Consider the following 17,554-nt stretch of genomic DNA (forward strand, 5'->3'; position numbering starts at 1 on the left):
TAAAGAGTGTACTTGACAAGACCCTGCAATATATGTATGATATTAATGACATAGACCATATGAAAATGACATCATTGAGAATGAAATAATACATTTACCTATGATCAAGTAGAACAAAATGGCCACCACAAATACATTCTTGATATCTTTTTCTGAAAGGTCCTATTTCATATTTTATTGTGGTTTATTTCCGGTTTAATTAAATTCTTCTGAGAATATTTGTGTTCTGTAAATGTAATTCTATTTTTTGAGAATCAACAATCCCTTTCATTGTCTTAATATGAATTATTGCTCTTCCTCTGAGTGGTTGGTTATTGATGTTGTCGATAGCTACTGAGACCAAAATACAGACATCCTGTGCTTTGAATTATACTGACAAACCTATAGAAAGGATGCTTTATTGAACTGAATCTTAATTTCGAAAACAAGCCAAGTAGAGATTAGATAGGGATTTTCTTCTCACTGTTTGTCTTTATTGGTTTGTACTTGTACAGTAAAAAATAATGTTGTGTTTTGTTTGTTTTTTTTCCATATTTTTTTCTATAAACTGTTTTCCTCAATAAAAGGGTAATTCAAGTTTTCAACGTAGTTTTTTTCTGAAGTGTATATTTTGTATCCTTTCAATAATGTTTGAAATATTGGGCAATATATTACTGGACACCAATTTGTTTTTTACTGGACACCAATTTTACTGGACACCAATTTTACTGGACACCAATTTTACTGGACACCAAGCACTCAGCTATTTCGGTAATGTAAAAACACATGACTTGGTAATGTAACACATTTTGACAAAAATCTTGGATCCTGCCTTGCTGTGTCCAAATACAAAGGGTATTGCTATCCACTTCTTTTGTATCTTGTTTTATAAGATATAACATATAAGACATTGTCGTGTGTATCCATGTACTCTTTGTTATGCATACTAGACTCTCAATATGTGCACAGTGTTAGACAAGTTTCTACGAGACAGAAAGGTGCAACGTGTCTTTGAAAATGGGCTTTTTCCAGACTTATTTCAGTGGTATTTTATTAAAACAGCATTTATTATTATTTTCCACAGGAGCTCATGTAATGAAAAGCTGGAGACAAAAAAAAAATCTAAGAGAACCACAGCTGAGCATTAGGATGAAAAAATATTGACAAACTACATTTTCTGGCGACAGTATATCAGATAACATTGCCGTGACCTAACAATACCCAGTTGCACAAAATCTGAATTTATCAAATGTTTTTAAAAAGTACATGGCACTGTTTTCCATTCTTAATACATTTACTGATAGGGTATTGCAGTAAGTACTATGCGCAATCTTAAAGAGAAATCCTGAGGAATTACTAAACTTACAATATTCAAACTATATGTTCCTCTCGTCTTGCATTTAAAACTACTCGACCGTCACTTGCACAAAGTACAACAAAATATTATCTGTTACTCTTTATGTAATGTACTATTTCATTGTTGTTTTGCATATTACGTTTTTTCATACTTACATCCTACAGACAAGTAACAATATATCAGAAAGACTTTAGTGGAATCTATCCACTATGTCTATGTCTAATCTATCCATAATCTGTGCTACAAAACTGTGTGCATTACTCATGTATTACAGGTTGCCTGCATAGATTATTGCTTAATTACTCTAATATAAAGTCCTTATAATGTAATATGCATATGCACATGCTAAATCCATTCGCTGTGAAGGGAAATAATGCAACACAGAGAAAAACATGTACAAGGCAACAGAAATCAAGCCGGTTAGTTTATACAACTGCTGAAAATGTGCGTCAGGCTTCTTTGGCTTTTCCTACCTATACATTTGAGGTTGAAAAGCCTTAAAGCTTATGAGCATCTTTGCTGTAAACATTCGTTGGGCTGGGACCACCAGCTATCGATTACTCTGGCATCCTTATGACGATCATCACTGCAATTATCACGATCATAAGTCATCTCAGTGGTCAAAGAATCTTCCTCTTTTAAAGAGTCTTTTGAAGTGGCATAAAGGGACAGGGACAGGGCCGATGCGTTGGACGTTTTTTAACGTACAGAAAGTTCATCATGTGACCCTTACGTATCCTCCTCACTTCAGTTCCGAAGTTTGTCACATACTGTATGTTGGCATTATCATACTGTCTGTCAGGCTGCAAAAGGAGAGTCGACTGGATATCTGTCCTTAAACCGAAGCATGTGTCCGGTCCAATGCCCATGTCTGTGTGGCAGGGCTTCCAAAGAAGGGGAGATAAGGGTATAGCGGGGGGGAACTACTGGTTCGACAGGAACAGACCTTTTAAAGAGAGGGAGATGAGTCCATCCATTTTGGCGTCCTTCCTAAAAAAAGAGAAAGAAACATATACTGCGTCAACAACAGTTTCTATCTTGGTTTTAGCGTTTTATACCTCATATCTCAGCCTAATTCAACCACACAGCCTGATGCAAAAAAACTTATTTGAAAAAAATAAATAATGTTTTTACTGAAGAAACCGACATGGATGTGTACATTTTGTCGGTATAGGAAAATAATATCTGAGAGCGAAAATCCGCAGAGAAGTCGTTAATGTGTCGTGCGTGCAAGTCGTTGTCCCAAACAAACACATAAACCGGCAAACAAAGCTAATTCTTCTCACATAGTGTAAAAAAAAAAAAAGCCAACATCGCTAAACTTCTGCTATTTCTCTTGTTTAACAAGTAAATATTCCATCTGGAGTGTTCCCAATTGTCTGTAATTACAGTGTTTCTTTTCATGCTGAGAGAGAAAGATAAGAGAGAAAGGGAAGAGGGACAAAGACAAGAGAGAGAAAGCTGTCCAGTAAGCATGTGTGTTTGTGGGTGTCCTCTTTCAGATGGCTGTGCTTACGTCCTAATGCACTAATTGCCAGGAATGACTTGTTTTCTCGGTATACCAAAAGGGGGTACGCTACAGCAGCAAATAACAAGTTGTGTGATCTTAGCGGCACTTTGAACAAAAGTACAGTAGATCCCATTCTTCTGCCTGCATTTGGGCAGAGTAACAATAGCTGTCCTGTCGAGCCTCCTTGGCATTTGTGTATCTCCCTTTCTCCCAAAATGAAAAGTTAAGTGCGGCTGATTTACAAAGGAGCAACTGATGCAGCTTTAGACACAAACATGCACACACACTTTGCATAGCAGCATTTTAGTCTTCCTACGCCGCATTGACCTCATCTGCAACGCCTCTAAGGCAGAGGCCTACTCATGTTAAACCTGTGTGTACAACAACTTAAAAGGGATAGTTCGGTGATATTGCGTCATTTAGATATGCGTTTCCTATCTAAATATGCCATTTCGCTGAGCTATACCTTTAACACATGGATAATGTATATTGTTTTGTTGCCTATTGCCTGACATGGACTGTAACACTGTATTGATAATAGATTGAGAACTATATCATACCTCCCTTTGCATTAGACCAATATCTTAACTTGGCCTATTGTTTCTACACACTCCCACTTGGTTTGTGCTCTGCTCCTGCATACGTGTCAAGCCCAAAGTGTATAACTCAGGGGCGCACTACGTACACTACATACGCACTACAGCTGTTGGAACAGCCCAGCCCATGCACACACATCCATCCATCCACACAGCACCTGCTCTAGCATCAGCTCAAAGTTCAAACCTCTAAAAATAAAGATGAGTATCAGAAGCCCACAACTCTTGGAACCGCCGGCCTGTTTGCAAGACTCTGAAGCTCTTAAAAAAAGCAGATGTGCCGCAGAGGACCTATAACAGCTGGTTTGAGATCAGATCCAACGTGAAAATGGAAACCCCAAAACACATGCACATGTTACTTTGGACTGGTCCAAGATCAGTCCAAAGGAACTGCAACCAACTCATACACATGCAGAGCCAGAGGTTCTGGCAGGGGGAAGAACAGTGACAGCCCTTTAATTGGAGGATAAACAGAGTGGAGCACTGCGTGTTGTTGCCAGGTTAAACACAGCAGTCTATTCTAAATCACAGCTACACACACACACACACACACACACACACACACACACACACACACACACACACACACACACACACACACACACACACACACACACACACACACACACACACACACACACACACACACACACACACACACACACACACACACACACACACACACACACACACACACACACCCAGCAAAACACAGATCCACATTTTTACACACATATACACACATGCATACAGCCAGTAACACGCATATCCGCTTAAATACACACCACATGCTACACACACATGCAACCAACAACACGCACATCCTCATAAAATAGCCACACAAATGCACCCAAGATGCACCACTCACATAAACACACAGCTTATCCGAACACTTGCTGCACACAAAAAAATATGCTTCGTGCACACACTGGGAGCATACTGTGAACGTACACAAATACGCGTTTCGTTTAGGAAGGAATTTCTATTTTTTTTCCCACTTCATTCTTTTTTGTCCCCGATATGTTAAACGCAGAATCAATTACAACCATTTTAGGTCTTCCTTATACTGACACTGTCCATTTCAGTTGTCCATTTCAGTTCATTTAACTGTCCACAGGTGAGTGGATAATGTTAGAATGCAGAACAGTAGGTAATGACTATGCTTCTCTTCAAGGACATTCTCATCCATGTGTCGGGTTCGGGGTTCCAACCACAGTGGTTGAACTCTCAAAGTCTGGCGTTTGAGGCCATTGAGGATTGTAATAGTAATGTAAGGGGAACACCTGGAGACTGCACATGGACCAGAAGTCCTCACAAGGATAGTAAAACAAGGGCAATTCTGAAAAGTGGGGACATTTCGCTGGTCCCCACAAGGAAAACGGCTATTTAAGGGTTAGGGTTTAGGGTTACAATTAAGGTTAGGGTTATAATTAAGGTTAGAGTTATACTTAAGGTTAGGGTTAGGAGTTAGGGCACCATTACACAACTGATTCAAATAATGAACTCATCATCAAGCTTGGATTATTTGAATCAGCTGTGTAGTGTGAGGGCAACAACCAAAGCATGCACCCCTTGGGGTCCCCAGGACCGAGTTTGGGAAACGCTGGGTTAGGATTAGGGTTAGGGGTTACATTGAGGGTTCTTGCTCTAAAGCTTTGCCTTTCCTGTGCTACTCTCCCTTTGACAGCCTCGTCCAGGTTTACATGAGTTTGGTTTTTGACGGATTTACCAACAGTTTTGGCTTCTGATGGATTACCCCCTGCTCTCTGCACCGCATCATCCTTGCTGTGGCTCGTCATTCTTTCCTACCGCTCCCTTTTCATCCTGTCTTCCTGGTTATCTGATAGGCCTTTCAGTTGGCCCACACTCGTCTTATTATCTTTTAATTAACGCTTATCTTGTAGCTTCTTATCTCCGTTCAGAAGAGTGAGTGTCCGCCAATTCCGCAAAGTTTACTTTGTGATTCTTCAAGAGACTGAGAGGAAAGGCAGATAACAAGGTCAGATGATATCGAAGAAATGGCATGCGCTCACGCACATGTATGTATACACACACACACACACACACACACACACACACACACACACACACACACACACACACACACACACACACACACACACACACACACACACACACACACACACACACACACACACACACACACACACAGACATGCACATGTAAACACACAAGTACACACATACCAGTGTATAGGCTACACACAGTGAAACACAAACACACCAAAACTCCACGTAAACAAGCACACACGCTCACCCACACACACACACACACACACACACACACACACACACACACACACACACACACACACACACACACACACACACACACACACACACACACACACACACACACACACACACCATATATACATTGGCTCGCGCGCACACACACCATCAAACTCTCCCTTGGCACATACACCTTCCTAATGCCTCACAACTGTTTCCAATCTAAAGGTTCCTGCTTGTCTGGGACCCGGCAGGGCCTGATTGCACGACACTGGATACAAGATCCTGGAGGAGAAAGGGCAAGGCTGCAGGGGAGAAAAGGAGAGAGAGAGAGGGACGGAGATCTGCCTTTTCTCTTTCCTTCCCTTTCCCTCTCTTTATTTTGCCTGATATACCTGTGCAGGATCCCGGTTTCTGTTTCCTCTGGTCTAGTCTGCCTGAGGTATGTTAGATAAGGCTCTGGATAAAAATACTTTAAAAGTACAACAATTTTGTTAAGACTGAGTCCATGGTAAAAAACAAAAATGAACACATTCAACGATCATTGATGTACTTAACAATTTTTCGTTGTTGAAAATGTTATATGATATTTTATATATATATATATATATATATATATATATATATATATATATATATATATATATATATATATATATATATATATTTGCGGAATTAAAGTGTTATATTGTCACTATAACAATAATTAGATTTTCAGCTAGTGGGCTACTGGTATTTATTATGTAAAACAGAACATTATAGTCAGACATTCTCTTTTCTTATCTTAAGAGTACACCAAGACAGATAGGTAAATATTTATGCCAAAAGTGTAAAATGATTCAGTGTTATGCTAATCTGTTACATATTACAGTAACATCTTTCATTAAAATGCTTTTTTCATGAAATACGCCATTTCGTAGCAACAATATTTGTGTAACTTAAATATTATTGTTTTAATGTTTAGCCAATTTGATAGAATGTATTATCAATGATAAAAGGAGACAATTATTATACTATAATTACTGTATATAAATCATTTGATATTTGATCATTTAATAAAATAGTTTTTTTTTAAATGTTTGTCATCTTGTCAAAATTGTCAAACTGCACACCATATGTTGAAATAAAAATTAGAACGCAAATGTAATATTCTATATTGTAATTATGATCCCACATTACTAGGTGTTATAATTTGTCATTTAGACTAGTATGCAAATACTCTTATTTCATAATTCGTCATTTTGTTTGAACCATGTTGTTCATTTTTACGATGTTAAAAAAAAGTATACATTTTTTAAAAGTTATACAATAGTTACCAACACCTACAGAGATGTGCATGCACTCACGCACAACTGCAGTGGACAGGTGACATTTATCAAATACATTTACCCACTGATCGGTTAGGATTAGGCTGTACCTTTTTACCTATTGAGCACATTTTGCCATATTAAATTAAAAACAACATGCACTATTTCCTACTCATTCCCACTTACCATTTAATGTAACTAAACTTGAATCAAAACAAATAAAAACAGCCTTCCTTAGAGGAAGATGCAAATCAATGCCTGAACATCACAGAAAACTCGCTTTTCTAAACATGCTGGAGTCGGAAATCCTCATTTGTTTGGCAATGTTTACTAAGGTTAGCTTGCTAACGATCCTGCATTGTGAATCACCCCAAGGGCCACTTGGTTGGTTAAATGTAATTAGAGAAGGCATATTTACATTACATCGATGCACAAATATGTCAGATGTGTCCCCTTTTCTAACCGGTGTATTGAATGATAACACATATGCTCTCATCATTGTTGTCATTCATGTTCATTAAAAAAAACATCAAGGAATAACCTCATGGTAAATCTGAAAAGAATAACAGCGCACAGATTCAACGATGCTCCTGCCAAGGTTTTAACAATATACTTAAGATACTTTTGGGAAACCACAGACCTGGCTGTTTGGCCATGTGTGTGTGTGGGTGTGTGTGTGTGTGTTTTCTTTTTATACATACCAGCAGGGGTGCACCGTAGACGCTTGTGGAGTTAGGGGCTACATTGTCAGGGGGCATTTGAGGCGGAAGGGGAGGGGCAAGGTCGAATGGTGAACGGGTATGGTGGGAGTGATGGGGCAGTGGATAGGTGAGTGACACATTGGGACAGAATGGGTAAAAAGGTTGGGAAGTGAACAGTGACTCTGGGTTGTGGTTAGAAGGAGGGGCAGAGATAATGGCTTAAAAGAGGACAGAGATGGTGGCTTTAGGGGTTACATCGATAGAGGGTTAGGGGTTACAAGAGGGGGCAGAGATAGTGGCTTAGGTGGAGGACAGAGATAGTGGGGTTAGGACAGAACAGGACGGGTAGAGCAGGACAGATAGGGGACACTAGTGGCTGGCTGACATGGCCCAGGCGCCCTCCATCCTCCAGACGGAAAAGGCATAGCTGAGCCGTTCGTGGGCCAAGTAGTTGCAGCTGGCCAGCTTGGCGTCCATCTCATCACTCTGCAGTACCTGGTAGAGGAAGTCGATGTAGCGCGACGCTAGCTTCAGGATCTGAATCTTGCTCAGCTTGTCCGACGGCAGCGTGGGAATGATCTTACGCAGCGAGGCGAAGGCGTCATTCAGCGACTGCGTACGCTGGCGCTCGCGCACGTTGGCGATCACTCGCTGGGTGTGCAGGTCCTCGAAGGGCTCGCCGCCCGAACCTAAGCCGAGGCCGCTGGAGCCCAGCGAGGAAGGGGCCACACACACCACCGCCATGGGGGAGTTCTGTTGCTTCTTCTGCCGCTTGGGCCCCGACGGAACCAGGCTGTTGGGGCTCCCGCTGACAATGGCCCTCTCCTCGACCCGACCCAGATTGTCTTTCTTGTGGTACGGCACCCGCTTTCGGCCCCCTGTTTGCCCGCTCTTCTTGGAGCCCCTCTCCAGCTCCTCCTCGCTGGCCCCCAGCCCCCCCTCGGGGGAGTTGGCGCAGGAAACCTCCTCGCGCATCTCCTCCCTCTTAGGACCACCGTCCTTCTTCCCCTTCCGAGGCAGGGTGGTTTTTGCACTTTATTTCTCTCTTTCCCTGTCTTTTCTCTTCTTCAGATAGCCGTGTGGGACAACCGTTATCCCAGGAAGTTCTGATAGAGAGTCAAAGGCCTAGAAGTCTTCTTCCTCCAGTGAAACCAAGAAGAATGAGGCCGATACACTTCACGTTTCTAATCTGCAATCTGTTGAAGATCCATAGGTTTTGGCTTTACTCCCAGTCAAAACTTCTGTCTCTCCCTGTGTCTCTGCTGAATTCCTCACCTACAGTTTCCCATCTCCTCAACCTGCATGCAGAACAACAACAAACCATCTGCTTTGCTGGGCTAACTCCTGTCCCTTTATACTCGCCCGCATACTCTGGGCCTGCGGGCAGCTGCGATTGGACAGCACCGGCTTCTTTGGGTGTGGTTTGGAAGCAGGAAGTGAGCTTGAGGTTGGTGGATGGCTTAAAAGGGGGTAAGTAGCCTTCTCAGCCAATTGCGAGAGGCCTTGTTAAAAGCTGCTGAAGTTGTCCACGTCTTTATAGGTTCCAGATTTCTGCGGCTGGAGCACTCCTGGCTTTCTCCTGCACCCGCTTGTCTGTTTGTCTCTTGTCTCTCTTCTCATCAATTAATTACATGCTTTGAGACTCATAGGTCTGTGATGCTCTTCAACTTCTAAGACATGAAACATTTTCTTTGTTGATTAAGGGGGACGATAAAAGCCATTGTGTTAGTACTGCATGAATATGCTGACATGTGAATGCTTTGGTATGTGAAGATTAAGTCGATGTAATACCTAAAACTAAGTTTACACTGAAAACATTTGATGCATGATATCTCCAGGACCACAGTTTTCTATATAAAGATATAGGATTAAGTATTTATTATTTATTAAGTATGTCAAAGTGATCTCCCTAATATGTGTGTGCCATAGTTAATATCTATCACATGATACTATAAAAACACATCTCTCGAGCCAAGGGTCACTCCTCAGTGCCAGTCGGGGAAAATAACATGTGGATTAATATCTTTAGACGGATTTTCACAAACAGTGATCTTGCGTTTCTGTTTACAAAAATACCTAAATAGACATTTCACCGAGACAGCTCACACAAGCTTTAAAAAAACACCACTGTGATTATTATTTGAAAAGTCCTGAACAGTCATTGTGAAAATACTGAGTGGGCGGGAGCTTCCCTCGACTGACAGCTCTTTGAAATGTCAAGCAACTTGGATGCAGTGAGCAGTCTTGCAGTAAAATCATCTCAAGCAAATGTGGTGGTACACAAAGCAACTAAAAAAAATTGAAATTGCATCAATTCTACGTAGGTTTTCTTCATCTCCCATTTAGCATGTCTCTTGTGATGTGGTTCACAGCAACACTGACGGATGTGTTGACTTGACAACAGCGTCTGAGTTTTGAAAGTCCCCCCCCCCCCACCTTGTTCCATGTTGTCTGAAGACCTAGCTAGCCTGTAACTGTCTAACACCAGGCACAGATGAAAGCTCAAACATTTAAGTATCTTTGCCATCGATGAATAGGGTCAATTTGTATTATATTTGTTGACTCCCTTACAGTCACATTTTGGCATGAGTAGAGTAGCTACTTAAACCGCGCCCCTCTGCAAACACGCCTTCTCCGATGTTGGTTTCAAGGCGGTACTTATTTGAATTAGGTAAGATCATTTAATGTTAACATTGGTGTATTAAAATGAGAGTTAAGGTGATGTCACCTTAATTGTGAATCCAAGTGTTTGACATGGGGGAGGAGACCAGTAACTTTATTATCAAACTTTATCAATGTAGAAGCAACAGTCATTTTTCATACTTTGGTCTTCATACTTTGATCTGGTTTCCTTCAAGTATTATCCCATTTCATTAAACATGATTTTGCCTGTTCATGACCTTTAAACCTTAATACCATACTGCCACAGAGAATTGACATTTTCTCAGTATAAAAATAGAAAATATGCCACACAACCTAGTAAATCTAAAGTACATTAAGATCAGTCAATATATGAATTTCTAAATAACTTTTCAAAACAGACAGGTAAATCTACCGTATTAATGTTCCCATCATTATCCCATAGAAATAGAATAACTAGAATGGGTGTCTCCATTTAAATCATTGGATCGCCATGTATTATCCACTGCAAACACTATATGGGAGAGATGTAGCCATGGGGATGGCCCAGCTCTGACCCTGTATAAGCTCTGACCCTGTGACCACTAAGGTGAGAGGGCTGCTAATTATGCCATCCATGCCCTCTGGCGGAGTAGACACATGTTCTCTCTCCACACCGGTAACCCAGGGGAACACACATCTGGGCTTGCAGGGCCACACCACAAGGAACAACACACACACTCATACAAATACACGTAGAAACGCACGCACACACACATAGAATTGTCAATATGTCAAGGATATATATCTACTGAAACTAAAACAAATAGGATGACTATTTTCTGTATACTGCTTTTTCTTTGGAGGGGTGGGGGGTGGCAGGTAGCCTAGTGGTTAAGGCATTGGGCCAGTAACCGAAAGGTTGCTGGATTGAATCCCAAAGCTGACAAGGTAAAAATCTGTCGTTCTGCCTCTGAACAAAGCAGTTAACCCACTGTTCCCCAGTAGGCCGTCATTTGAAAATAAGAATGTGTTCTTAACTGACTTGCCTAGTTAATAAAGAAAGGTTAAATATATATATTTTTTAAATGACATAATATGACAATAATATGCATTAAAACCAACTGTTGCATAGGTTTACCGTTTCATGCATGACAGTGTTGTTACACATACGTACAGGTGCAATCCTTAAGATTTCCCATTTAAAATACTTTAACATTACTCTCGATTTCTTCAAGAGTCAAACTTATAAATGTGTAACATTAGCTTAGAACAGCTGTCTTATATCATAATACAAAAGTAATTCTTACCATGGATGAGAAATAAAGAATACGTAACATTGTCTATAGTTACAGCTGTTGACAGCAAAAAGTGAATGAGAAAGAACCTTCCGTTTCAAATCTTGACAATGAACATAGTTTGTGGATTTCAAATGTATCAGTAGACATGAATAGTTACTTCAAGTCATTTATATGAATTGTCATTTTAGGTTATGACATATGTTATATTTGTCTTATGACAGCTTTATAGCAGGACTTGAAGAAAGATAGAGAATTTGTGAGGGGGGTTTTGGAGAGGGGTTAGTGAACTCTGTGATTGCAAAGGGCACGTTTAATTTGGGCCTATTGAAGAGAGCTGGGATCAACTCCACTCAACTCCCATCAACTCAGAATAGGAATTCCAGCAGCTAAGGTATCGAAGTGGAGGTAACACTGTGCTTTAGCATGTAGGTATACTGCATTATCCTGCAGTTAAAATGCAATGTAAGACTTGTTAAGATCATGTATGGCCCCCCTTATAATGTCTTAGAATAATCTCATATTGATCCTGACTATATAGCAGCCAATTTCAGTCTGTTGAAATGTTGACATGTAATCTGACATAGTCTTATTACAAGAGATCATAAAGGTTTATACATGCGAATACCGCATTGTTGCCAAAGTGAACATCACATTGGAATTGAAACAGGTCTTATTTACACAACATTTACATTTACATTTACATTTAACATGTTTAACCAAAATTGAACCAAAATTCCCAGGTCAATTCCCTGAAGACAGTGGATTTGTGAAGAGGGACACGTAAGCCCATTGTTGTGTTGGGCCGTCCAGGGCTAACCTTGGGGTTGCTTACCTTAGCAGAGCATGCCTCCATGCCACCATCATGGAAAGAATGAGCGAACGACAGCCTAACAGGAACAGCATGGGAACGCGCACCCCTCGCGCAGAACAGAGGGGAAAAGAAAGAGAGGGACAGAGAATGGGAGAGGAATAAAGGAAGGGAAAAGAGAGAAGAAAGAAAGGAGGGGAAGAGAAAAAAGAAAGGCCAGTCCAAACAGAACCAGATGCAGGAGTGTGGAGGGCCTTTTGATCTCCGTCCTCATAGGCTGATTGATGTTGCACATTTCATTTCCTTGTCAGAGTCTCTACATAATGTTTCACTAAACACTCCGGCCCGTTTCTCTTTTGACTTTTATTTTCGGGGGGGGGGGGGGGGGGTAATAACGAACCTCTCCTGTAGGTGCAAATAGACTGCACCATATCAAAGGGATATACAGTGGGGTCTGAAATTATTGACACCCTTGATAAAGATGAGCAATAATGACTGCATAAAAGAAATCCTTCAAATACTGAGCTATAATGTATGCTCAAGAAAATTGGTAAATTCTATTATTTTATACTAATACAATTACTCAGAGAAAGAGATTTTGTTTAACAAGTAATACATTGTTTTATTGACACCCCTAAATATTCTTATAAATATAGACATGCTAACCTCTCACCATTATCTAATAATAACAGGAGAGGTTAGCATGTCTTGGGGGTATGATCTTTGACCCTCTGTAATTTCTCACTCATCATTATTCACAATTCATTCAGGAATATCTGTAATCATGGTAGCATCCATATTAATGTAGAAGTGTATAGAAACATTATATTCCTATTTACAATAAAATTGACTCCAAAATACATTATTTATAATGAATTTCTATTGGACACAAAATAATCTGAAACACAACCAAAACAAAAAGCAAATTCCTCAAACAAGTTTGTAGAGTTTGTTGGCTAGTTTACTCATAATCTTTAAGGGTGTCAATCATTTTGACCGCCACCTTTTTGAAAAAATCTATTTATCTGAGCAATTGTGTTAGCATAAAATAATATTTGTTTTTTGCATACAATATACCTCAGTATAAGAAGTATTTATTTTCAAACAATTTCGGCCCCCACTGTATATAGAGATGGCTTCGATATCAAAGAGGAGCACAGGCAATCGTAATGTCCACTTTAAGTTTGGCACATATGGTTCAGTCTGAACTGATCCATAGTACTGAAATACTGTTCCGAGGAATGCGTATGTTGAATGAGGACGGACTTTTGAAGTTTTTGCGCAACGAAGAAAAAAACTTTTCTTAAACCCATAATACTGTCAATTCAATTACTGCCTTCCTGTAAAGTTCTTAGAAAATGTTGAGGAGAGACAACTGATCGATGGCATGTGGACCTTCTATCATAATATGGAAGCATTGAGTAATGTAGTTCCCGTTGAAAATGAGTCAGAGAATATACTCTTCACCACACTTCTCACCTTAAAAGTTCGCTCGCCCCATTCCCCCTACCCATGCCTCCTACCGCTACTGCTCCATCCCTCCTCTGGAGCCCATGGGACACAAGCAGACATCTGGGACCCATTTCCCCCTGTAGAGCAGGACATCCTGTGGGGTATCGACTTAGAGGGGGTGGGTGGAGAGTGAGGGTGCATGGCGGTGAAGAACGGGGGGTGGTGAACAGAGGAGGAACGGTGATGTATATAGATATAGACTATAAGTAGTGATGAGGGGTTGAGGGCTTTGAAGCTGGGAGAGAGGCAGGTCTGGGGCACTTTTATTCACTTCAACAGCCAGCAAAAGAGATTTTTCCTCCACTTTTCTTTTTGATGGCTAATGAAATGAAATCAATGTATTCTTATGGCAAATCTGGTCCTTTGAAAACACACACACACACAGTTTGTCGCTGTGCCGCATGTGTGTGTGTGGACAGAGCAAGGCAGCACCAACTAAAAAAATCCTGCTTTAAAAGCGGGGTTTTTTTCTCCACTTCTGCGTGCTAACCTGTGTTATTACAGTTTGCCTGAGACTTATCTCTCTATATTAGGCTGTAATTTATAAAAAATATTTAGCACTTAAGCTTCCCTTAAATGTCCCTGCTTTCATGTGTAATTTAGCCAATATCCTGCGCTGGCTCTGATTACAGTGTTTAAGTCCCAGGGTCCATCCATGGCACATTACAAACAGTCCCAGTGGAGTTCACAGCCAAGCAGAACTATATAGAGCATGTTTAGGCTAGGCTAGGCTAGCATAGCTCACTCCAAATCACAGCCAAGCAGAACTATGTGGTGAACGCTAGCCTTAGCTAGATTAGCATTGCTAACTCCTTTCACACTTGTCACAAAATGACCGTAGACTGAACAAGTGCCCTATCACTACTTGACGCACGGCACATTAAGCCAGCTAGCGTTGCCCATTGGTATTAATATGCAGAAAATCTAGATTTAGAACAAGGTTTACGTAGGTTTCTATCTTGACGGTGTGACAAAACCAGTGCTGGGCCCTTGTAAGAAATGTCCCGTCATCTGATAGATGGGAATGTCTCTGGATGGTCCAGCCAACTGAGGTAACCTTAGATCACAGACATTACAGTGGAGGGGGTGATTGGATAGTGATCTATTGCTACCCCTCAAAGAGTCGGAATGCATTGATGAGTGAGTGGGTGGATCACACTGCACCAACTGGGCATGAGGAGAATTAATTTCAATCCGAACACATCGAACGCATTAGAGTAAACCCAGAAGATGTCTCTGACCAGGCCCTGTGTATCACCATTCGTAGAACAGAGCAATTGCATTAGAAATATCAACATGACTCTGTAGCTAGCTTCAAAGCGTAATACTTTTAAAGTCAAATCAATCCCCCTTTTCCATTAGATTAGATTACCTTACGAAAGTTATGTTCGGCTACGTGTTCTGGTACTGGTTCTCCCTATGAAGCCACTTCAAACGCCTGCCCCTGCCATGGCATATCCCTTTGTGCTCAGAACGGCAAAAAAATGTGTCTCCTAAAATGTTTCAGATGCAAGGTTCTGTGGTCCATGGGCGAAGCAGCACAGAAAACAAAAGAGTCGGAGAGGCAAACATTGATTGAACCTGAAGGTCGGCCATCCTACTGTACTGCTGCCAAGTGAAGGGGTTAATCACCTGATGTTACTTATAAAGAAAGGAGAGAGAGAGAGAGAGAGAGAGAGAGAGAGAGAGAGAGAGAGAGAGAGAGAGAGGGAGAGAGAGAGAGAGAGAGAGAGAGAGAGAGAGAGAGAGAGAGAGAGAGAGAGAGAGAGAGAGAGAGAGAGAGAGAGAGAGATGGTTTAGCAGCAAAAGAGAGGAAGAAGAAAGAGAGTGGGGAAAAGGGAAAAGAAGCCAAAGGTCCAGAGACATATGTTTCAGTTTGTAAATAAAACAGTAAATTGCAATGGATATTGCTTAAATATCTGTGGGCTTTGTACTGCATTTTGCGGAAGTTCCTCGGAAATCATTCCGAAACTGCCTTCTCCAAAATGCCAAAGCGCCTTTTTAATGTCAAAGCAGCCATCTGGTTCTCTACTAAATCAAGATGTTCGCTTTTCATTCACGTATTTTTTTTGTTGTTGTACTTTTTGTACTACTTTTTTTTATAAATACTCATGAACCAAAGTATGTTTGGGGCTGAATGGGTATTTTCCTAATAGCCGTTTTTTCCTGTATGCAAAGTGCAACAATGGATATCGATGGCACACAGATGTAGGCTTACTTTAAATACAGATAAACTTCAAAATGTGTTCACCTTCTATAGAACGCAGTATATACTGTACTTATGGTATCATGTGGATATGGCCTTATAAATGCTATACGACCTCCTATATACATGTTACCATATGATGAAGTTGTATAAGAACAAGAAAAGGTGAACAGGTAAAGCCTACTGTGACTGTCCCATCTGAACTGTACTATAACGAAGAGTTAATCACTTAACTTTATGCATAGGTCATATGCGGCCCATATAATATTTTAGGTGCAATTGCTGTTTGGCATTTACCAATATATTTGAAGTATGTCTGACAAAATGAATATATCATTTGAATATATAAAATAAAAAAATATCAAATATCAGATTATTAAAAATGATTTTAATTCATTTGATGAAGATGTGGTGTGAAAAGATACGCAAAGGTTTTACTTTTACCTTGATTTTTTTCCAACAGGAAATTTGAAATATTCCTGCATTTTTCAAGTTTCCTTTTCTTTTTTCAATTTCATTATTTCTGTCAGTTAAGTCTTAGATGACTTCCTTCCTTGATTTTGCTGGAAAGGAGTCCCCCCCCCCCTGCCCTTCCCTTTACATACCACACAAAGACACACACATTTTACTGCCTACAGTATAAACTTAATAGGACGGTCTTTTGGTCCAACCCCTACAACTTGTTCAATGGAAAGTAATGAGGATTGTTTTTCAGTGTCTTAATGTAAAATGTTATAACAAGCAAGATAAAAAAATTTTTTTTGTTGCTATGGCTACTTAACCACAACATTGCAATTACCTTTATACAACGTGACGCTGAGGGCTTGCAAACAAACCAATGTAATGCAATAAATATATAAGTACCAACAAGAATGCTGTTAAAACAAAAGAGTAGAATGAGGGAAGTAGGATGAGGGCAGCAAAATGGTCTCATATAAAGGATCAAAGTTGGAAGATACTTAATTAAATAATTGGTTGAGCTCTGTGCTAGCTTCACTACCACTATCCTATTATGGTAATGTCATGTTTAAAAAAATATATATATTAAAAAAGCTATTGGCAATGTATCAGCATTTGCATCTGTTGTGTCAATCACCTCAACAGAGGTAACCAACATGTAATTTACATATTTTTTTCATATGAACTTCAAAGTCCCTTTTATCATACACATGTCTAAACCAAATCATACACCAAAACTCCTTGCATCCTCCCAACTCCCCTTTGAGGGGGCAAAATAAAAATATGGATGGATTTGAATAATTGCCTAACTTCAAAGCGCCGGTTATTGCCCGAGCGTTTACTGTTGCCTGCAGTGCTATAGGGTGTTTTCTTTTATAATGTGGGCTGAGTGAGTTGGAAAATGGCTGCCTCCTTCTCAGTGTAAATCCCACTCTAATGCTGAGGTC

General features: G+C 40.3%; 1 protein-coding gene across 1 annotated transcript; it reads right to left on the reverse strand.

Moving 5' to 3' along the window:
- Positions 1-1,013: 1,013 nt before the first annotated feature.
- On the reverse strand, positions 1,014-9,021 carry LOC124003345 (twist-related protein 2-like). Its single transcript, XM_046311514.1, has 2 exons — positions 7,703-9,021; positions 1,014-2,326 (listed from the first exon to the last, which is right to left on the reverse strand). Exon 1 carries the CDS (start codon positions 8,675-8,677, stop codon positions 8,072-8,074), a length of 606 nt encoding a protein of 201 aa, XP_046167470.1. The 5' UTR covers positions 8,678-9,021; the 3' UTR covers positions 1,014-2,326; positions 7,703-8,071.
- Between the last annotated feature and the right edge of the window lie 8,533 nt (positions 9,022-17,554).

Source organism: Oncorhynchus gorbuscha, linkage group LG18 (genome assembly GCF_021184085.1).
Source record: "Oncorhynchus gorbuscha isolate QuinsamMale2020 ecotype Even-year linkage group LG18, OgorEven_v1.0, whole genome shotgun sequence".
NCBI classification, from domain to species: Eukaryota; Metazoa; Chordata; class Actinopteri; order Salmoniformes; family Salmonidae; genus Oncorhynchus; species Oncorhynchus gorbuscha.